The sequence below is a fragment of the Bidens hawaiensis genome, unplaced genomic scaffold (assembly GCF_021521415.1).
Source record: "Bidens hawaiensis isolate Kalapana, Puna unplaced genomic scaffold, B.hawaiensis_p1.1 tig00002631_1, whole genome shotgun sequence".
NCBI classification, from domain to species: Eukaryota; Viridiplantae; Streptophyta; class Magnoliopsida; order Asterales; family Asteraceae; genus Bidens; species Bidens hawaiensis.
In genome coordinates, this window is record NW_027491143.1 from 1,927,361 (window position 1) to 1,950,290 (window position 22,930).

A 22,930-nucleotide genomic window follows, 5' to 3' on the forward strand; every position below is an offset into this window, starting at 1 on the left:
ATTTCAAATTGAAAAGTGGGTTAAGATTCGTTGTCAGGGTTTCTAAGGGTTCAATGTAAAGGTTTCTACGGGTTCTCAAAATTTTATGCGTGAGGTGTCAAAATACACGAATATATAACACTAATAAAAAATTTGTACAAGTTTGGCCGAACCCGTTCCACCTTACTTGTCTACGCCTCTGCCCGTGCATGCAAGAGCCCACTTTACTTGTTTGCTCTTTGGTAAACTATTTTGCTACTATAACAGTAGTGCATAATCCTTTTAAAGACCTAAAGCAAACAGAAAATGGGGGTCTTTTTCAAATTTTACCGTTGTAAGCCTTGCAAAACGGTTGAGGTCGGGTAACGAGTCATAACAAGCCAAAAAAAACGTTTATTTTGGTTATGGACAAAACAGGTTATGATCGTTATATGTTCGGGTAAAACACGCAAAAAACATGACTTAATTTTGTATAATGATCAATTATTTGGCTTCCAATCTCACTTGATGAGTAAGTACCAACAATTATATGTAACAGTGATAAAAGAAAATAAGAAATATGAGAGATAATTAATTAAAATGGGTAAGGCTTCACTTGAGCAGGAGCCATTTGCCAAATCTTCAAAGATGCCTTCACACTCATACCAGTCACGTTGTTGAACAAGAAGAGCTTCGTGTCTTCGTATATTGCCTTTGTGGGATACACCCTTGATGTTATTACCGTCCTTCCGCCTTGTGCAAACCCCTCGATTACCGAATGATCCACCTTATATATTTAATGGTACATAAAAAATATTATAAAAATATATATGGTTTTAAAAGTTAAATAAATAACAAATAAAATTATACATAATAAAAGTTTTACTCACCAATAATCTCATTGTGAGTTCTTCACCATCAATCACAGGGACAGTGCTCCCATACATAACTTTCTCACCATCATAATCTAGTGATGACCTGTAATTTTATTTTTAAGTCGGTTTTGCGACTAAAATTCAATTAATTAAAATTACTATCAACTGTTACCTTAGCTTATCAGTACAAAAATGTGTGACCACACGTCCGTCTGCAGTTTTAGCAATGTAGAAATAAATGGGAGTCAACTCCGAAAGGGTTCCGTCAGCTAGAACCGCAACTCCAAATGGTCCCAGACGTCCCCTTTCGTCTGCACCCGAGCTCTTGGTACAACCATATTCGTAATTCGTTTTATTTGTTGCGTTTAATGCGCCTTGATCCACCACAAATGTAGCAACTATATCCAACTACAATCACCACAAGTTGAAGTGAAGTCATTATTTTCTTAACATAATATTTGACCCATAGGTTACATGTTACATTATATGATACATTAATAACATAAAACAATGCTTATTATTCGCTTGTACCTGTGTAGCTGTGCCTATGTCTAGTGGAACGATCGTACCCGGCTCTAGCTCGACATCTTTAAATTCTTGACCGTTATACCTCAAACTCTCGATTTCCTCAACCGGCCAATGAAGTAAGTGGGTCCCGTTTTTCTATCGAGTACCACCGTTCTTCCAATATTCTGTTACAAAATTTACACCATAACATTTTTTTATACTTATTAACTTTAAAATAAACGTACAAATACGAAACGAACTTACGTAAATAGTAGCCCATCCTCTAGAAATGTCCTGATCCGCTTTATCCGACTCGCCAATATAACCCCACGTGACCCGCCTTTTCTTCAACGGGTCGTAAAGACTCTTGGATGCAAAGAACCTTCCATAATCACACCGATACCCGATACCCACGTCTAGTAACGGGTTATCTGGCGTCCATTTATCGTTTATCGCATCATAGGTCCCAATTGAGTACCAATCCATACCATGTCCCTCCCAACTTTCTTTAATCACATGTTTGATACCCGGTCCATAGGCGGCGATATCAAGGGCACTATCATTGGTTAACGAAACCGGGTAAAAGTCGACACATTCCCACATATCAGTATCGGGAACCGAATGCATCGGCTCATCCGACACGTGTAGTTTGTGTAATCAGTTGTGTGGTAAACGAGCACAAGTCCCGTATTGTTTCATTTAGATCCCATGATCATTCTATGCTTTCCATCGGGACCTGTCCAGACTGTTGACGGGTCCCGGTAATCTTTCAACCCAATCCCTCGTGGAGTGTAGAGGATTGGGTTGCATTCATATTTGACCCACTCAACAAGCAGAGGGTCAGATATGTCGGCGGGGACAGCTTTGCATTGTAACTGGGAAAAATCATTAGTGTTTCCCGTGTACAATGCAAAAATCTGGCCATTGGGAAGGACGGTGGTGGACCCCGATAAAACACCTTCGATGTCATACCATTCGGTTGGGACCAGAGCAACCGGAAGCTCAAACCAGTTGACCATGTCTTTGGACACCGAGTGACCCCACGACATATTGCCCCATACGGTGCATGCGGGTTGTATTGATAGAATAAATGGTACCAACCCTTGTGGAACAACGGACCTAAGACACAACATTCAAATAATTTGTCAAATTATTGAATGTTTAAACTGAAAAATCAGTTTAATTGGTTATTATCAAAAGTTATTATAACACTTACTTACCATTGGGATCTGAATAAAAAATTCCAGCCAGCAACACAATTAGATTCCATGAAATAATTCAAGAAAAAAAAATTATTAGAACCCAAATTTCGCCAGATTACAAGTAGGGGTGAGCAATAACCAAACCATTAATCGAAAACCAGATATCGATTTTTTATACTCTCGGTTAACCGAAATTAACTTAACAAAATCGAACTATTCATATTTTCATATATTTTTAGCTTTATACATCTATTTCATACATTTCTTGTTTTCTTATATAAAATTTTAACCCAAGTTTGGTTTTAGTTATTAACCGAAATTAATTTAATAGAACCGGAACTATTCATATTATATACTTCTAGCTTTTATACCTCCATTTCATGTATTTATACCACAGGTTCATGTTTTCTAATAAAAAAATTTTAGCCCAAGTTTTGGTTTTGGTTATTAACCGAAATTAAAAAAAACCGTACCAAAAACCGACAAACTAACCGAATTAATCCAATTCCGATTGGTTAGTAAAATAGATTAACCGTTGACTTTGGTTTCGGTTTAGGCTATTAATAACCATAAATAATAAATACATTCAAAATCAACCATGCATATTATTTATGATACCATAAATGAAATTTTTCGCGGGTTGAAAATGGAAAGCGGTTCTTTCCCATTTTAGGCGATCGATTACGGAGTGCTGCAATGAATAATTCTCTGGCATCGGTGGTGTTAAATTGGTGGCGGTGTGAGTGAAAATATGTTGGTTATGGATTATGAGTATGATGGATGAAATGAAAATAAGAGAGACTAATGTGATAATGGCTGGAACCTTGATGTATAACCGGTTTGTTAAGGCTGCTGGTGGTGGTGGTTGAAGGTGGTCAAGTAAGGGAGTGTGGTTGGGTGCATGCTCAATGTCACTAAAGTGTTCGGTGGCATTCATTGAGTTGAGTGAGAGTGAGACTGTGTGACTGCTTCTGAATTACCAAGTTTGGTGCCTTATAAAAAGTACATCTTTTGGGCTTACATTTTTGTAATTTTTAAACGGATTTTGTCTTAAGATTTAACAAAAGAATAGGATTATAGGGCCCTTATGAGATTAGTTTAAATTAAGTAAGACGGGTATGATATTAGTTGATACCTGAAATGAACTTGAACTATACACGTAAACATTTTACTTTTTTTTATATTTATTTGTTATTGGGTAATTAAATAATCTAAAATTTAGATTTTTTAGTTTTATATTTATGTCTATGTTGTTCTTGGATAATAAAGTTATATAATAACTGAAATAGCGAGAAATTAGTTTTAAAATCTTAATGGGTAGTTCTTACAAGCTAAAAGAAGTAACGACGATATGCCTGATACTTGAGTGTAATTACTTGACATGTATCTGACAAGTATTGGGCCAGTTAATTGTTCAGTTGAATATAAGAATGAAATTACCATATTCGGTTTAACCGTCTTATTGTTATGAATTTTCAACCAAATAGTTATGAATTTTAGTCTCATTTAAAACATAAAATTAAATAAAAGAAAAAAGATATTAACCATTAAAAAAATAGTATTCAAATTATTTGTGCAGGCTATAAAATAAATAATGAAATGAGAAAAACAAAGGCGGGTTGTCATCAAGGTACAGTGAAAGAGAAGACCAAAACTTCAAAAGACAAAACCAACAAAAACACTTGCTCCAGTCCAGCTGTCAACTATGTATCCTCGTGACCTCGTATCGTAAAAGCCAGTTATGTGTTTCACAATTTGTTTAACTTTTAAGAAATTACAACAAATTTAATTTTTCTTCCAATTGAATTTAGTCCTATAGTCTAGCCTAGATGTTTAAAACTCAAAACCACTTTAGGTTGAAACCGGTATGGTTTTGTCAATAAAATCAAAACCAGTTTATAATCAGTTTTGTTTCGGGTTAAAAACCGGTTTATTGACCATGTTATAATCGTTTTGGGTCGGGGTTTGCCGGTTTCTGTTTAGAGACGGTTTTGGTGGAGAAAATTATAAACCGGTTTCGAACCTAAAATGTGATGTATTCACTTAGCAATGACTAGTTGTTTTAGAGTAAATTTTTTTGTTTTGTTTTTATAAAAGACATGTCGAATGAGATAGAAAGTGACTAGTTTGGATGTTAAGAGCTATCCAGGATGAAACTTGTGATGTTGATCAACTTTAATATCCCACAATTCGAGTGATAATTATAATTTAAGTTAATTCAAACTACTTGAAAACGCTTCCACATTTATGTTTTAAAGTTTGAAACTTTTGGGACCATTTTGTGAGTAATCTACTGCTATAATAAAAGAATACTATTATGTGTCACTTGTCACACTCTCAACCATCCTTACATTTTTTAAACCCATTTTGTTATTTGAATCCCATGTGGGTTATCACTCAACCCAAAATAACCTTATTCTTATGTATATATAAAGCAAGTGTGTTAATGTTTATTTTTTCTTCTTTTTTTTTCTTTATATATTTTAACGTAATAAAATGAAACAATTTAGCTATAGAAAAAGAACATGTCAAATGGGATAGAAGTGGTCGGAACATTGCTTTATAATTATTCTTTTAGTATTTTCAGGAATATAAAATAAAAGACAATTAAAATACTTTCTTCCTTAAAAATTTCATTATATATATTGACTACATTCTCATAAATTTGTTTATCCACATACTAACCATTTAAATTTATTCTTTTGGTTTATTTTGGAAAGCTAGAATCATGAAGTTTTTTTCTTAGCTATCATATATAACTAGCTTTTATTCCCTGTAATACGATGTTGTTTTATATTATTCGTTTCTAATATTAACATATTTTTTGGATTTTAATATTATTTAATTGTAAGGAAGTTATTAATATACTTAGGATTTAATGATAAAAGAGTTTCACAAATAAATGAGATATTATAACCCTGTTCAAAAGCTATATGGGTTTGGTGAGACCCATTACCCATTTTTTTTACTATAAAATTGTTTCTTAATTATAAATAATATCTTAAAAAAACCGGATACTAATTGTTAGTATATAATTTTAGAGGATTTTCATATCAAATATTTGATGAGATTAATTTTTAATATAATGATATGTTATAACTCATTTAAAAGGCTATCTGGGTTTGGTGATACCCATACCCGTGAATTCAGTTTGAATGTATGAGAAACATTTATTTCCAAATAAAGCAATCTGGTGGCTTGAGAGAATTTAATGAGGTTTCGCTTATATTTATTTAAGATTAAGATTTAATACATAATCTTGCTTTATTATTTATGGTTGGCTTGTACTTAAAAGAACCTGTGTTTTCACACGTACATCTATACGTCGCTTTGTCAAGATTTACAGGCAGACGTTGACTAAAATTTTTTATTATTGATAAACTAGGTATATTGATCAACACAACCGCAAACGTAGTGTACAAGGAAAATTTTTTTTATTAGTAAATATTTGTGTAATGTTTCTTTAGTAATTCCTATAATTTTAATATATATTATAATTTTATTAACAATATATGATAATTGTGTTGTCGATTGTATTTTGATTAATGTTCAAATTTAAAATTTTCATCAATTCCTCGTGTAATAACACGGGGCTCAAACAAGTATACTATAAATAGATACTATTATGTAAAGAGTTATGTGGGTGTTAGCATTATGGTATATCTAATCCTTACATAACAAATGATGGTCAATAAGTGGCTAATGTTCGAGAATTTAATGGTTTGTCCTTAAACATGTTCATAAATATGTTTGAAAACTCAAAGTAGTTTGCTCTTATTTTAGTCTTGAGAAAAAAAAAATATTTGCGGTACGCAACTTCCAATCACAATATTACGAAATAGATGTTTAACGATGATATGCCATATAATGGCACATATAATATGCATTTGAGTTGATATCGAATGAAAAATGTTTGATACATTAAAGTATTTTATTCTTATATAGTTAGCGGTGTTTTTCAAACATGTTTATAGAGAAATAAAAAACAACATTAAGTTTTTTTCTTCAAAATATTAATATTCTTATAACTAAAAATGGGTTATGATATAATGATAAAATCGTTTATTTAGTTATTTTTTATTAAAATTTGAATATAATGTTTAATATATTGTATGAAAAGGAGTTCATGTTTCTTTTATTTTAAAAGTCAAACAATGTATTCTAAATATGTTATAGAAAACCCTATGTTAAAAGGATACAAACCAAAACACCAAAACACAAAAATTTGATTTTAATGTCATAACGTGAATGAAACAATAATTGGTTCGAGTCAATGAAATCACATATGTTGACTATTCTTTAATCCTTCATATTTTATAAAATTTACAACATCCAATTTGAACTTTTTTTCTTTCAAATTGGCCCCTTATTTGTATTTGTTAATCAAAAACATGAATATATAATAATTAAACACAAAATTTTCAATGCTTTTAGCCTTATTCAATAAACCATACTTAACTATTTACACACATATATAAAAACTAAATGCTTACCTAAACTCATCTTCATCTAGCTCATTGTCGTCAAAGATCGAAAACTTTGACTTTGAAGGTGAAAACAATATGTATATTGACAACAAGATTCTCACATAAACATTACTCAATTTTAGGTACATGATCTCCTTCCTTTGCTTTAGTGAATAACTTGACCAACAAGATCTGAGTTTAACTGTTTAAGGTAGAATCAAGTTAACTTTGTTAAAATCAAAGGGTGAACACAGTCTTGTCGCCTCATAATCACATTTTGATAAACTATTGATGCTATACGAGTAAGGAACGATGTCCAAGATGTCACGATATAACACGTATACATGTCAATAGTCCACATGATTCGATACAAAACAATATCGACTAGTTGTTCTATTGTCGTGTTATCGTAAACTAAACGAACCGAATATGATATTAACATCTTTTAGAGGGGCTAGTTTTGTCATTCAAACCAATATAATAAATTATTAATGAAGTTAGGTAGAGGATGGTATGAATAAAGACTAAAAAGCTTTCATTCAACAACTCTAGAAACAAAATAACGGTATATAAATATTAAAATGAACGGAGTCTAGAGTAGAGGTGTTGGGTGAATCAAAATCCGTCTGGCCGGTTACAAATTAAATAATGAACCCATGACCACCAAGGCTAAGTTACACTTGAATGCCTGTACTAATAGTGTATTTACACTTGGACTACCAACCTTTATTTATTTCCATATACCATAAATTAAATTCAATAATAATCTTCACACTACATTACTTAATTTATATATTTCGCTTCAACCTATGTTTACAAAGACACTTGTATGAAAACACGAGTTCATGGTACCTAATTAACATCTATATTTGTAATTTAAGACAAATCTTATACCGTTAATGGTTACTTATATTCCATTATTTCCTGTCTACATGAGAAATACTGGGTAATAGCCATAAATTTTTTTCGTCTTAAAAGACTATATAACTTAACACTTATATGTGTCGAGTGGGAGCAATTATAACCTTATGGTAAGTTTCCACTAATACAACATAAAGCAAATTGGTGATCTTCTTGTAGGCAATAAAGATAATATTGGTTGGTATGAGAGGTCGGATATTACAAATAGTATTAGAATCACTCATGTTATGTTTACAATGACGGAGAAATGCCATTGGGGATAATGAGTCGCAAGGGGTGTTTATGACACCTTAGGTAGATTTCATATCGGTTTTACGTTAAATATCACCAACGTATTTTGGGTACAATGGTTGGGATGAGAAGAAAACTTCAAACGCAAGTTTGCCCAAAGAATGGTGCCCCCCTAAGAAATCTATTGCTTAGTATCATATGTGTCGAATGTTACAATATTAATTACCGTATCAAAGTTCATCAACAAAATACAGCCTTTAGACATTATTATTCAATGTTTAAAAACAAAAAAATTCCAAAAAGAAACGAATTCACCTAGTAGTCTTACATGGCCCTAGAGACTTTAAAATCCATATTAGTTTGACCGCAACTGTTAGTTTAGATAAGACTTCCATGTTACCTTGAATGCCTTTTAACTAATATATATTACATATCTTAACTTTAAAATTACATGTGGTCCAACTTATGTTGATGTATAAGTCATGTTAAACTATTCCATCTCACCTTATCTTGATTAAAAATGTGTCCATATCACCATTAAAATAAACATTAACCTTATTTATCATCAGGGGTGGAGATTGGAGACGAGTTGAGCTGTTTGTGAGCTGCTCAAGCTCGAATTGATAAAAAGCTTGTAATAAGCTGAGCTTTTCGTGCTCGATCCAAACCCGAGCTTCAAATAAAGCTCGTTCAGTTATCGTACCCAAACTCGAAAGCCTTGTGTATTATTAATTTTTGCCTCTTTCGAACTTGTATTAAGTTTACACTTCATAACCATGCTCAAGCAAAACTTTGGCTTGTTAAGGTACAAAATAAAGCTTAAGCCAAGATTAGGCTCACTTTATTTTTTTCTCATAAAATTAATGTATATAAATTAATAAATAAATAATAAACGAGGCGAAATCGAGCTTGAGAAAACAGCTAATGAGCCGTGCTTGAGCTTTAGAAAAAAGGCTCAAAGCAAGTCGAGCTCGACGTAAACAAGCCAAGCTCAAGCCTAGTCAAACTCAGGCTCGGCTCGTTTACAACCCTACCCCGGATTAAAAACCTTGAGACCAACAACTTAAACCCTGCATTAATTATTGATCAGAAATGTTTGCCAGAGTTAAAATCGGCTCAGGGGAGGGGGTCAAAACAACCAATTGATGATGGCGTTAAAGAAGAATTTCCATCTATGAATGAAAAATCGTTGGCTTATCAAATTATCTGTCGAGTTACTTATGATGGCTAAGTGAAGGACCAATCTTCACAAATCATAAAACACAAGAGGTATAACTTAACTTTCAAAAAACAAAAGAAAACACTTTAATGTATATATCACATGCAGTGGATAGCAAATAATAAACATTTATATAATGTATATATTATATGTAGTGGACTATAAATAATATACGAGCTAAGCTCGAGCTTTAGAAAACAACTCACGAGTTAAGCTTAAATTTTAGAAAAAGTGTTCAAAACAAGTCGAGCTCAAGCTCCGGGCTTTGTAAGTCAAAACAAGCCGAGCTTAAAATATGTCCATATCACCGTTAAAATAAACATGACTTGTACTAGTGATGGCTAAGTGAAGGACCAATCTTCTCAAATCACAAAACACAAGGGGGGCAGACTTAACTTTCACATAAACAAAAGGAAACACTTTACAAATTGTATATAGCACATGTAGTGGACTGTAACATAGCAAAAAGTAATAAAATAATGAATGCTGATTGCCAACAAACCTATACTTGGACTCATCATGATGGTAGCTGAAGAAAGAGAAAGACAGAGAGAAAGAAGAAGAAGAAACAGATCTGGAAATGGTGAGAGCACCTTGCATAGATAAAAATGGCATGAAAAAAGGCGCATGGAGTGAAGAAGAAGATAATAAGTTACGTGATTACATTGAACGTTATGGCCACTGGAATTGGCGCGAACTTCCTAAATATGCCGGTTCGGTTTTCTATCTTCCATCTACCTGACCGCTTTTCAAAACTGTTTATTCGCTTCTTTTTACTTTTTATACAGCAAATAAGCAGTTTTGAAAAGCTCTGTTTTCTTTTCAAGCTTTTGGAAACCGCTTATTTGCTGCAAATAACCAGTTTCCAAAAGCTTGGAAACCGCTTATTTGCTTTCGCAGAACAAATAAACAGTTTTTAAAAGCTTAGCCAAACACCCTTTTTGAATGAATTTGTAGTTCTTTAATTTGTATGGATCGGTGTAGTATGTAGATTTGTTTGATTCATCTAACTTCCTAGAGGGTGTTTGGCTAAGCTTTTTAAAATTGCTTATTTGCTCTTTTTATAAGCAAATAAGCTGTTTTGAAAAGCTTTGTTTTGAAGCTTTTGGAAATTGCTTATTTGCTTTTATAAGCAGTTTTCAAAAACTTGGAAATTGCTTATTGTTTTTGTAAAGAAAATAAGCAGTTTCCAAAAGCTTAGCCAAATACTCCCAAATGAATGAATTTGTAGTTGTTTAATTCGTATGGATCGGTGTAGTGTGTAGATTTGTTTGACTCGGCTCACTTGCATTAGAATTAGTAGTTTGAATCGTATGAATATCTGTAAACATGTTTGATTTGTATATAGTTTGAGGATTGAATCAGGAGTATAAATGTAGAACTATCGATTTGAGATGATATAGTTATTATAAATTCATCTCTGTCACCGAACTTATGATTTCGATGAATTCGTACTTGTTTGATTCGTATGCGTCGCTGTAGATTTGTTTGATTCATGTCAATTTCAGGAGATATTATTATGAAGATTGAATTTGAAGTAGAAATGTAAAATTATGATCAATTCGCGCTAAATTAGGTTAGATGTTGTTTGAAGATTTAACTGATTTGCGTGTACCTATGTCGACCTCTGATTATTATGATTTGTTTTGATTCACCGAAACTTTATAAGAAATTTATATCTGAATTAAATAATTTGTGCATTTGTTTGAAGTAATTGAGGATCCGAGCTGCTGAATCTGATTATATGCATCCGATGTTTAAATTTGTGTAATTAGGTTTAGCAAGGTGCGGTAAGAGTTGCAGGTTAAGATGGATGAATTATCTTAGACCGAGTGTAAAACGTGGTAATTTTAGCAAGGAAGAAGAAGATATGATCATCTTATTTCATCAGAAAATGGGAAACAAGTAGGTGCTTCAAAGTTCAAACATAATTAGATTGGTCAAGATATTAAATTTTTTTGCAATAAATATTAAATATTTTTCACATTGGTTTGCAGATGGTCAGCGATAGCCGCACAATTACCAGGAAGAAGTGACAACGAAATCAAGAATCACTGGCACACGCACTTGAAAAAACGCAGCGCCAAACACAATACCGAAGTTGTTCATGAATTAAAAGAGGAACAAAAGATTAACATTGAACGAATTATAAACTTTTCGGGTGTGCATCTTCCAAATGCCATGTCAAATTCTAGTGATAATGTTGTTTCCAATGAGTCTACAATATCACAAAGAGTTTCTGATGATTCGAGTTCGGGTCTGTGTGTACAACAACAACAAAGGTTGTTTGATTTGAACCAAGAATATGTAGAATCATGGGAAGAAGATTCCAGTTTAAAACAGGAGTTGGAGTGTTGATATAATTTTAAAATGAAACAAATATAGAAATTTATGTTTTTTTTTAAAAAATAGGTTATATATTTCTTTCCTTAATTAGAGGATTGAAATCTATGCAAAATGTTGTTTTGTACACAAGTACAACAATTTATTCAAGTTTTGATATAAATTTGTTATTTTATATTTTTATTTTTAGATCATGATTGTACTGTGCTAAAGGAGGTTATGTGTTTCTTTCCTTAATTAGATGATTGAAATTTGATATAATTTTTTTTTTACTTTATGATTTAATTTTAGATTTTTGTTGTACTGTATGAACCATCAAAGTTGTTGGTATGTATTAATCAACGTGTTAGGTTCACCTCCTTAAATAGTGAATTTGGTGTAATATATATACCGCATGTATGTACAGTAATATCATTAAAAAAACAATATCTATTCTGATATATATATATATATATATATATATATATATATATATATATATATATATATATATATATATATATATAGGGGTAGGTTAAAATAAAAGGAGATAGTTTTTTAATAAGAGTAAGAATAAATCTTAGCCATTAAATCATGTTAATAAATGGTTGAGATTTAAAATTACCAAAAACCGCCATAGTTTCCTAGAATTAATCTTTCACCTCTATAACCGACATAGTTTCCTATAATTAGTCTTTCACCATAGGTTGTAGTGACACATGTCAAAAATCTATTGGTTCTTATAAAAAATAGTTATAAAGAAAACAAGTTAAATAAGTGTAAGCTGTAAAATTAGCTGAATGTTCTCTGATATAAAATTAAGTTATCATATTTTTTTTTCTGATAAGTTTATCAATATTTTAGTAATGTGCCTCTTTTTTATTTATTTTTTTCTTTTTAAATCACTTTAATTAACTTTTTATAAAAAGGTGCCGGGTCAACCAAACCATGACCCATTTATACAAAATACACGTCGCGTCAAATCTACCTTGATTTCATGATATGTTGCTTGCCCCACCCTTTTGACAACTTTATATATCAATTATCAAGTACAACCTAAATAATATCACAAAGAAAATACATCTAGGAGTCAAATTAGTTCAGCTGCTGACTACCTTTCTTAACTTAACTCTGTCATGATTTAATATAAAAATGATATAGCTTTAAGTTTATTATTTTGGACTAAGCTATTATTTATTTATACATATACAATACTATTATTTTGATCGGAATCCATTTGAACCAACTGACACTAAAATATTCCCATGATTCTATCTAACCATAACATTTGATAAAGATTGGTTCATTTTGATGAGTTTGTTAATCTACTCACTCAAATTAATTCATCATTGCTTTCAAACCTCAATAATAATAGAGAAGAAAACATACACGTGACCCCTACCTTCATTTTGGGCTTCTTGGAAACATTTATTAAAGATCAAACATCAAACTTCAAACTTCAAACGTTGAAGCCGTGAATACCAAACAAACAAAAAAAATTAATGGAGATATTTTGGTGAAAATTAAGTCATGATTTGAAAGAGTGGGTCCATGTTGTTCTCTCGTGGTCTTGCTTTCCTATCACACATGATGTACATAAAACCAAATTAACTGGTGGGTTAATTTAATAATTTGCGGAAAACAGAATAAACTTACCCATAACCAGATTAACCGGTGGGTCAATTTAATGATTTGCTGAAGTTCGACAATAGTGGGCCAGTCATTGTTAACAATGTTCCCATACTCGCCAAAACCATACCGATTATTTGTAACTTTATAATATAATAGATTATATGTATTTTTATAATGCGATGTAATATACTAAAATGTACAAATGTGTGATAACATTTATTAGATGATCAAAAAATTTCAAGCCCAAACTTGCATACCCAAATAAATGTTCAATCATATTGTTTTGAGCTATTTTCAGTTGTGCCTATATTCACGATTAACCGACCCATAATCGACCGTCATAATCTTCAAAACCGTCCCATGCACACTACTACCCCATAACTTCATACCCCCCCCCTCCCCTTCTCTTTTTACTTTATAAATGGTTACTTTATTGAATCTTGATTTTGGTAAGCCTAACAAAGATTATCACTTTAAGGTAATTACTTGATCATATGTAATGCTTCACATAATTCTAGAATATTCCATTACAATCTTGATTGTGTGCTTTGTTAGTTTGGTGGGAGTTTGGTATCCATCATGAATTATAAGCATGCATAAGTGAATGAGAGAGTAAAGTGGTCCTCAAAACAGCCTTGAATCTTGTTGGCTTAGTTTTGGTGTGATTGATCTGATATTATCATAATACATTGTTGTTGAGTCATGTGATTGTTATATCTTTCTTTTTTTATTCATGGCTTTACATGGAAATTATTGTAAGTTTGTTACACTTTAATAATTAGTGGGAAGGTGACATTAGTTATATTTAATATCATCCCTAACTCTATCTAATTTTTAACCAATTCATTTATTTGAATTTAATGGTTGTTGTTGTTGTTGTAAAGGGTGTTTGTAAAAGTGGGAGCACATTGGTTATGACTTATATAGTTATTATATCATTATATGAGTGAGGTATGGGGATTTTCTTTATTGTGTCAAAAAAAAAAGTTCATATTTTTTCATACAAATTATCATTAGTAGAATAATGGGAACTGTTTTGTTTACATCAAGTTCTTGAATAAAGGTATGGGACACCATTAGATGGTTTATAACAAAAATGGGTCACACTTTCTTGAGTCTTATTTCAATTAATATTTTCTTGTTTGAAATCTTTATATCAACAAAATATTCAATTTTCATGTGTTTTGATTCAGGCGGGATCTGCGGTTAACACTTATCGGCTTCCAAAATCGATTTTAAAGGACTTTGTGAAGCATGGATCTTGAAAATGGAAAATATTGGCAAGATTCTAAGGTCTACCCATTAAAGCTCTAGTTTTTCTTCATTTTTTTTGTTCTTAAAATTTGTTTTTTTTATATAAAAATTTATATGTTAAATGTGTTTAAGCTCTAGTTTTTCTTCATTTTTTTGTTCTTAAATTTGTTTTTTTTAATAAAAATTTATATGTTAAATGTGTTTAAGCTCTAGTTTTTCTTCATTTTTTTTCTTCTTAAAATTTGTTATTTTTTTTAATAAAAATTTATATGTTAAATGTGTTTAAGCTCTAGTTTTTCTTCATTTTTTTTCTTCTTAAAATTTGTTTTTTTAATAAAAATTTATATGTTTAATGTGTTTAAGCTCTAGTTTTTCTTCATTTTTTTTCTTCGTAAAATTTGTTATTTTTTTTAATAAAAATTTATATGTTAAATGTGTTTAAGCTCTAGTTTTTCTTCATTTTTTTTCTTCTTAAAATTTGTTTTTTTAATAAAAATTTATATGTTAAATGTGTTTAAGCTCTAGTTTTTCTTCATTTTTTTGGTTCTTAAAAGTTGTTACACTTTTTTATATAAAATTTTATATGTTAAATATGTTTAGAAGGATTCTTGGAGGACAACTTTGCTGTTAGCTTATCAAAGCCTTGGTGTAGTCTACGGTGACCTCAGCATATCTCCACTTTATGTATACAAAAGCACATTTGCTGAAGATATTCATCACTCGGAAACAAACGAAGAGATTTTTGGTGTACTTTCGTTCGTTTTCTGGACGTTAACACTCGTCCCTCTTTTTAAATACGTGTTCATCGTTCTCAGAGCGGATGATAACGGTGAAGGTAACAAGTGGTTATCATTTCTTGATCTACAAAATTCTCGATAAGTTAAACGTTAAACAAGTTCTCTAATCGTTTATTAACGTTTAGGTGGTACATTTGCACTTTATTCATTGATATGTCGGCATGCTAAAGTAAGCCTGTTACCAAACCGACAAGTTGCTGATGAATTTTTGTCTACATATAAGTTGGATCAATCTCCGGACCGAAAATATGATTCTAAAGTTAAAATGTTGCTCGAAAAGTATAAATTTTTGCATACAGCTTTACTAATCTTGGTTCTTCTTGGCACTTGTATGGTAATTGGAGATGGTTTACTTACTCCCGTCATTTCGGGTAATAATATAATCTTGTTAAACTTTTCTAAAGGTTGGTTAAGCGTTCGGATGATTAGAATGATATTTTTCGTTTGCAGTTTTTTCTGCTGTTTCTGGTCTTGAGTTATCCATGTCTAAAGATCATCATCAGTGTGAGTTATTTGTTATCCGAAAAGTTACAACTTTGACTTTTCAAAGTCAAACATGTTGATGTTTTCTACTTACAGATGCGGTGATCCCGATTACTTGCTTCATATTGGTGTGCTTGTTTGCTCTACAACATTATGGCACACATCGAGTTGGTTTCTTTTTTGCTCCGATCATGTTATTATGGCTGATATGCATTAGTGCTCTTGGATTATACAATATTATCTATTGGAATCCACATGTTTATGAAGCTCTTTCGCCATATTATATGTTGAAGTTCTTTAAGAAGACCAAGAAACAAGGATGGATGTCTTTGGGAGGAATTTTATTGTGCATAACTGGTAAAAAGTTTAATTCTTGAAAATACTTCTTTGAATTCGTGAATTTTTTTTTTAATCTAACTTGACCCGAAAGGTCAAAGATTTTTTGACCAGGGTGATGCTAAAGAGACACCACCCCTTATACGTACACCAGTGTGACTGTCACATCATACGGGGCGGTATTACATCATAAGGGCCGTATGATATGAGAAAAATAGTCATACGGGCCATATGACTTTCACAATGGCCACATCAGTCATTTCTGTGTCAGTCAAACACAACGTATAATTTGGCGAACAACACATCATATGGGCCGTATGATTTTGGCGGACACCACCTTATGCAGGACCTCATGCGTCTCATATGACCATTTTTCGCCTGTGATATGACCTATATGACGCCATAAGACCCATATGACACGTTAGTATGTCTGGACAGTCAAAACCTTTGACAATTAATCAACTTCACTTGCAGGCTCGGAAGCAATGTTTGCGGATCTTGGCCACTTCTCCTATGCTGCAATTCAGGTTCATCTGGCTGAAATATTAAATCAGTATTTTAACACTTGGTGGTTAATTATTTAATATTAAGTATTTTCTGTTTTCCTATTTTACCCTTGCAGATCGCCTTCACGTTTCTGGTTTATCCAGCACTCATACTCGGTTACATGGGTCAAGCAGCTTACTTATCGAAAAACCACCAAAACGCCGATCAAATCAGCTATTACGTCTCAGTACCAGGTACACGTTTGACTTTATAACATGGTCATAATGTGAACTATTAAACAGTTTGACTCGAGCCCGTGTGATTTCAGAAAGCTTGAGGTGGCCCGTGCTCGCAATAGCCATTCTTGCATCCGTCGTAGGAAGCCAAGCAATCATCAGCGGTACATTCTCGATCATCAACCAAAGTCAGTCACTCGGGTGCTTTCCAAGAGTCAAAGTCGTGCATACATCCGACAAGATTCATGGTCAAATCTACATACCCGAGATTAACTGGATACTCATGATCCTATGCATTGCTGTCACCATTGGTTTTCGAGACATCAAACACATGGGAAACGCGTCGGGTAGGTCCCACAACCCGTAATCCGTAACACTGTTCAAAACTCCTGACTTGAATATTACTACTTCATGTTAAACTTCGTTGCAGGATTGGCGGTAATGGCGGTTATGCTAGTAACTACCTGTCTAACATCTTTAGTGATCATTCTTTGTTGGCATAAACCGCCATTTATCGCTCTCGTCTTCTTGTTTTTCTTCGGGTCGATAGAGTTACTCTACTTTTCGACTTCGTTAGTCAAATTTCGCGAAGGCGCGTGGCTTTCGATCCTATTAGCACTATTTTTAGTGACCATGATGTTTGTTTGGCATTACACCACCATCAAGAAATATGAATATGACCTTCACAATAAGGTGTCATTAGAGTGGCTACTAGCCTTGGGTCCCACTTTGGGCATTTGTCGGGTCCCGGGTATCGGGCTCGTTTTCACCGACTTAACCTCGGGTATTCCCGCAAACTTCTCGAGGTTCGTCACGAACCTTCCCGCTTTTCACCGTGTCTTGGTGTTTGTTTGTGTGAAATTTGTACCCGTCCCGTTTGTCCCTCCAGCCGAGAGGTATTTATTAGGACGTGTGGGCCCCGCGTCTCTTCGGTCTTATAGGTGCATTGTGCGATACGGGTACCGAGACGTGCACCAAGATGTTGACTCGTTCGAGTCTGACCTTGTTCAAAGGCTAGCCGATTTCATCCGCTATGATTGGTCCCGTCCGCTAACTAGTACCGATGGAGGTAATCGTTGCATACATCACAAGCATGTCATTTATTGTTTACTTATTTAGTTTCACATGTGAACCCGTGCAGGAAACGAGGATCGTGCGTCGGGTTCAGACCGGTCTTCGGGTGAACACCGGCTAGCAATGGTGGAAAACACGGGATTTACCAGAAGCTCGGGTTTTGAAGTGAACGAAAACATGCAACAAGCAAGTGTATCGTTCGGGTTCCAAACAGTAGAAAGCATAGGTGACATCGTTGAGACGAGTACACCAAACGAGAGAAGGGTGCGGTTCGTCATTGAAGATACTGAAAACCCGAACGATGTTCACATGAGACAAGAACTTGAAGATCTACTAGCAGCTCAAGAAAGCGGGACGGCATTCATACTCGGGCATTCACATGTGAAAGCCAAACAAGGGTCGTCGGTTTTGAAAATATTAGCGGTTAATTTCGGTTATAACTTCTTACGAAGGAATTGTCGGGGCCCGGATGTCGTGTTGAAGGTCCCACCCGCGTCTTCGTTGGAAGTCGGTATGGTTTATGTTGTATAAATAATAAACTTAGTTCTGTCACAATGTGCAGCTATAGTTTTTGTTCATAGTATCAAAATTTAACTTACATAAGAGTTTCACATATTTAGTTTCATTTTTGTTTGATTTCACAAATTATTCATGTACTAAAATACTAATACATATTATGATAATAAGTTAATAAATAATAACTATGCTTAAGTTCCACGAAGACAACAAACACGTTCTTGAATCAACTTCCGCTCCCAATCTGCCACATTCTCAAACGCGTTTTCAGGAAGACTCTCGAATGGCTCTTTTCCAGGGTCGTTTTTAGCTAAATCATAAGTTGCGCCTCTTATCGCCTTTTTATTGGGCCCGCACGGTCTTATTGCGGTTAACATGTCGTATGATGTGTTCAACTTTACATATGTTTCAAGAATGTGTTAAAAACTTATGTATACGAAGATAGCTGATTTATAAATGCAAGGGCAAAATGGTAACTTACATCCATGTCGAGAAACCAGAACATGTAAGCAATGGAGACAGCTGGCGCCCGACCCAAACCTGCTGTGCAGTGTACATACACTCTTCCTTTTCCTTCCGAAATTGCCCATTCCAGTGACGAAACAGCTTTCGGTAACATACTTCTTAAAGAATCCGGATCAAAATCTCTTGCCTGAAAGATTTGATATAATATCAGTAAATTTTATGTGGGTCCTGTTTTGTTTGTTCCTGTTAACAGAAACGAGACCCACATAAGAAAGACTGATATAATTTATTTCTCATTTTTATGGTCTTCTGCTACTATAAAACAGGACCTGCAAAATGAGTTGCCTTCAAGATTCATATAATATCAGGAAATATTATGTGGGTCCCGTTTTGTTTATTTCTAGTAACAGAAGCGGGACCCACATAAGAAAGACTAATATGATTTTATTTCTCATTTTTATGGTCCTTTTTTGTTTCTATAAAACAGGACCCGCAATGCTTACAGGTCTTCGCATGTGGCGTATTCCAAGTTGTTTACATCGTTTAATAATCGACTCTAAATCTATTCCCCAATATGCAATATCCCCATCTTGCTGCAAGTTAAGAATGTATGCAACATTTTGTTCCTCTTTAAGATGATCGATGTCTTCCGGTTTTTGAGGTTGAGAGCCAACAATCAGGTTTTCAGTTATCAGATTGTAATTCATACCTGAAAAGTGAAAACGCCAGCATGGCTGTAAACAAATCAAACGGAATGAAATTTCTTGTTCTTGTTCGTTCATTAAGGAAATGAGCTTGTTCGGTTCACGAACAATGGTTTATCTGATTTGGTTAACCGAGAATGATTAGTGTCAACGGTTCGGTCCGGCTATCAAGTTTGTGTTTATATAACATTCATAAACATATGCTAATTTACATATAAATTAATAAGATAATACTCATATATATTTTTTATGGTTAATAATTTTGCTTAAACCTATATGATAAGATTTGAAAAGCCATTAAAAACCTTTAATGAACTAACATAAACAAACATTAGCGAACATATACGGACATTATATCTAATGGCCTCTATTTGTGTTTGTTCATTTAGTTAATTGAACGAAAATCCCTTGCTGATGTTTGTTCATTTATTAACGAACGGACAAGCATAAACAAACACTCCGTCGAATGTTCAGTTCGTTTATAGTCATATGCATTTGTGTTCATTCAATCGTTCTTTTTAAAGTAAAAAATTAAAATAGTCATTACACTTTATTCTTTTGGATAAAGAGGGATCTGCAAAAGGTAAACACATACAAAAAGTCCCAAAATATAGTTACAATATAACTAAATGGTCCTGAATTTTGAACACTTTATCACTTGATTTGAAACCCTGACCACATGAATTTAATCACATAAATTTTTAAACTTCTAATAATTGCAAATTGTTGGAAATCAGGCCCCGAAATCAACACTCAAACTATCGGTTTTTATAATCAAATACCAGATCACGACTCTTTCTTTTATTATTAAAAAAAAAACCGAACCGTACCAAAAACCAATGGGTCAGTTTAATTATTTTTCCCAAACCGACCCGTATAACCTCCAAAATCAATTAACCGAAACCATCATAGCCGATCAGGCATGGCTATGGTTATTCTTTAACCGACATCTAGATTATGGTTTTAGTCCAAAACCAACCCGTACACACCCCCCACGAAACATTATTTATATTAAATAACTTCATAAACATACAATAACTCCAAATCCTAATGTCCAGTAACCAAACCGTAACAAAAACTAGTGGTTCAGTTTAATGAATTTTTTAAAACCGACCTACTATAATATAACCTTCAAAACCCATTAACCGAAACCGTCATAACCAGGGGCGTAGCCACTTACAAGGGAGGGGTGTACCCCGTCCCCTGTGAAATTTTTTTTTAGTGTTAATATACCGAAAAATTCCCGACCGACCCCTATAAAATTTTGGTACCGACCCGTATGAAACTTTGAAGCCGTACCCTGTATAATATTAAGACGATCCCCATGAGATTTTGAGACTAACCCTAACAAAAAATACAATGACAATTTTATAAATATAATTATATAAACGTTATATAAACAATTTTTCTATTAAATTTGACTTTAATATTAACAAGTCCATTAGTCCAATATCTAATCCAACTTTTAAGCCCAAAACCCAATTCAAACCCTACTCAATTTTTAGCCCAAAATCCAGTTCTAACTTCTAAAATTTATTTTTTGACCGCCTCTGTTGCCTCACTTCGTCCTTTCGATCGATGATGACTACATTAACATACTAACGCCAAGAAAAAAAACAAACATGAAAAAATCGCCACCATTATGAGTATGATTGCTTCAATGTGGTTCTAGATTTGCAAATCCAAGAGTTTGGGGACCGTTTTAACGAGGTAACATCCGACTTACTTGTTTTGTTGAGTTGTTTGACTCTCCTTGTGATAATTTTCGGGCATTTTCAATTCCAAAAATTTTACGATTAGTCGAGTTGTACCCATATGATTTTGATGAAAGTGATAAAAGAAGACTCCCGGTTGAACTCGCGACATACATCGATAATTTGAAAGGAGATTAACGATTTAAAAACTTGAATGGTTTAGCAAGTCTTGTTCAATTGATGGTTCAAACAAAGAAACAACATTCCTTTGCATTGGTGTATCGTTTATTAAAGTTAGTTCTCGTATTACCCGTTGCAACCGCAACCGTCGAAAGATCCTTTTCGGTGATGAAGTATGTGAAGTCCGATTTGCGTAATCGAATGAGTGATGAAAATTTTAAGCGACAGTTGTATTTGTTATATTGAGAAAGACTTTTTTGTCAATATTAAAGTAGATGATGTAATTGTTAGATTTCAAAAAATGAAAACTCGTAGAGAACAACTTTAATATATTTGTTATCTAGTATTTTGTTTGGTAATCTTTTTTTTATATATATGACCCGATTCGACCCGACCCGATTCGACCCTACCCGGTTCGACCCGACAGTTGTATTAGTACCGACCATAAAAATTCCCGACCCGTTTGAGAAAGTTTTATGGATCCGCCACTGGTCATAATCAATCATTAACCAACATCACGGTTATGGTTTTAGGCCAAAACCGACCCGTGCACACCCTGCTAACCATCAATAGTTAACATAACCAATTATTATTATTATTTTAAATTAAATTTAGAATCATAATAAAATATAATGTTTACATAACCATTTGAGAGATACTGACCAAGATCATGGTGATACTCATAAGGGTTCCTCATCATTCTCTTCATAGCAGTATTATAATCTTCCATTTTGTGGTTTGTTGAGCTTTCATTTTGTGTTGTCTTGCAGGAAATTGTGTGTTTTGGTGTGTGAATGACATTTAATTGTGGGTTTTTGTGTAGGGAAAATTTGATATTATTATTAGTATTAGTATTATTAAGTGGTGAATAAGATGCAAAGGTGAAAGATGAAGATGAAAATGGAGCAAGACACTTCATATTAATTAATCAATCAAACTATGTTGTTGTTGTTAGTGTCATGCTGTTGAGTCATGTGTTTGTGTTTATGGTGTTGAGGAAGTTGAGTTTGTACGTTATGGTCCATTGACACTTTTTGCATTTGGATTTGTGTGAGATATAAAATGATATCCACACAATGGTTATTATATTTTATCAATATTTATTTATAGATTTGGATGATTTTACCTTTTTTGGGAACCTTTTGTTGTTGGCTTTTTAGGATTGTTTTGAGGGTGAATTTTAGGCTTTTATATACACCGAACGTTTAAGAAATGTTCGTGAAATGTTTGTTAGTAAGTTTGTTTATTTAATAAACGGACAAACATGAACATATTTTATTTGTTTATTTATGTTTATGAACGTTCGTTTATATTTATTTATGTTTGTTTGTTTTAATATTAATAAAAACATAGGTAATTTATATTTATATAA

At 33.1% G+C, this 22,930-nt stretch overlaps 3 protein-coding genes and 1 pseudogene across 3 annotated transcripts; 2 read left to right on the forward strand and 2 right to left on the reverse strand.

Annotated features, from left to right (window-relative positions):
• Positions 1 to 330: 330 nt before the first annotated feature.
• Positions 331 to 3,572, reverse strand: LOC143620694 (beta-fructofuranosidase, soluble isoenzyme I-like; annotated as a pseudogene).
• Positions 3,573 to 9,885: 6,313 nt separating this feature from the next.
• On the forward strand, positions 9,886 to 11,779 carry LOC143620695 (transcription factor MYB4-like). Its single transcript, XM_077092329.1, has 3 exons — positions 9,886 to 10,092; positions 11,155 to 11,284; positions 11,377 to 11,779. Exons 1-3 carry the CDS (start codon positions 9,960 to 9,962, stop codon positions 11,735 to 11,737), a joined length of 624 nt encoding a protein of 207 aa, XP_076948444.1. The 5' UTR covers positions 9,886 to 9,959; the 3' UTR covers positions 11,738 to 11,779.
• Positions 11,780 to 14,381: 2,602 nt separating this feature from the next.
• On the forward strand, positions 14,382 to 18,546 carry LOC143620749 (potassium transporter 2-like). Its single transcript, XM_077092378.1, has 10 exons — positions 14,382 to 14,626; positions 15,188 to 15,422; positions 15,510 to 15,755; positions 15,835 to 15,888; positions 15,964 to 16,224; positions 16,678 to 16,730; positions 16,826 to 16,943; positions 17,018 to 17,272; positions 17,356 to 17,994; positions 18,067 to 18,546. The coding sequence occupies exons 1-10, from the start codon at positions 14,588 to 14,590 to the stop codon at positions 18,528 to 18,530; spliced, it is 2,364 nt and encodes a 787-aa protein (XP_076948493.1). The 5' UTR covers positions 14,382 to 14,587; the 3' UTR covers positions 18,531 to 18,546.
• Positions 18,547 to 18,659: 113 nt separating this feature from the next.
• Positions 18,660 to 22,567, reverse strand: LOC143620696 (phosphoglucan phosphatase LSF2, chloroplastic-like). Its single transcript, XM_077092330.1, has 4 exons — positions 22,222 to 22,567; positions 19,484 to 19,689; positions 18,997 to 19,167; positions 18,660 to 18,910 (listed from the first exon to the last, which is right to left on the reverse strand). Exons 1-4 carry the CDS (start codon positions 22,475 to 22,477, stop codon positions 18,707 to 18,709), a joined length of 837 nt encoding a protein of 278 aa, XP_076948445.1. The 5' UTR covers positions 22,478 to 22,567; the 3' UTR covers positions 18,660 to 18,706.
• Positions 22,568 to 22,930: the final 363 nt, after the last annotated feature.

Bases quoted from the DNA above. Each gene is read 5' to 3' on its own strand.
- LOC143620695 (XM_077092329.1), top strand. From the start codon at position 9,960: ATGGTGAGAGCACCTTGCATAGATAAAAATGGCATGAAAAAAGGCGCA. The intron at 10,093-11,154 runs GTTCGGTTTTCT...TTGTGTAATTAG, and splicing joins CGAACTTCCTAAATATGCCG to GTTTAGCAAGGTGCGGTAAG. The intron at 11,285-11,376 runs GTAGGTGCTTCA...ATTGGTTTGCAG, and splicing joins CATCAGAAAATGGGAAACAA to ATGGTCAGCGATAGCCGCAC.
- LOC143620749 (XM_077092378.1), top strand. From the start codon at position 14,588: ATGGATCTTGAAAATGGAAAATATTGGCAAGATTCTAAG. The intron at 16,225-16,677 runs GTAAAAAGTTTA...CTTCACTTGCAG, and splicing joins AATTTTATTGTGCATAACTG to GCTCGGAAGCAATGTTTGCG. The intron at 16,731-16,825 runs GTTCATCTGGCT...TTACCCTTGCAG, and splicing joins TCTCCTATGCTGCAATTCAG to ATCGCCTTCACGTTTCTGGT.
- LOC143620696 (XM_077092330.1), bottom strand. From the start codon at position 22,477: ATGAAGTGTCTTGCTCCATTTTCATCTTCATCTTTCACCTTTGCATCT. The intron at 19,690-22,221 runs GTCAGTATCTCT...TTCACTTTTCAG, and splicing joins TGAGTATCACCATGATCTTG to GTATGAATTACAATCTGATA. The intron at 19,168-19,483 runs GTAAGCATTGCG...CAAATCTTTCAG, and splicing joins TACGCCACATGCGAAGACCT to GCAAGAGATTTTGATCCGGA.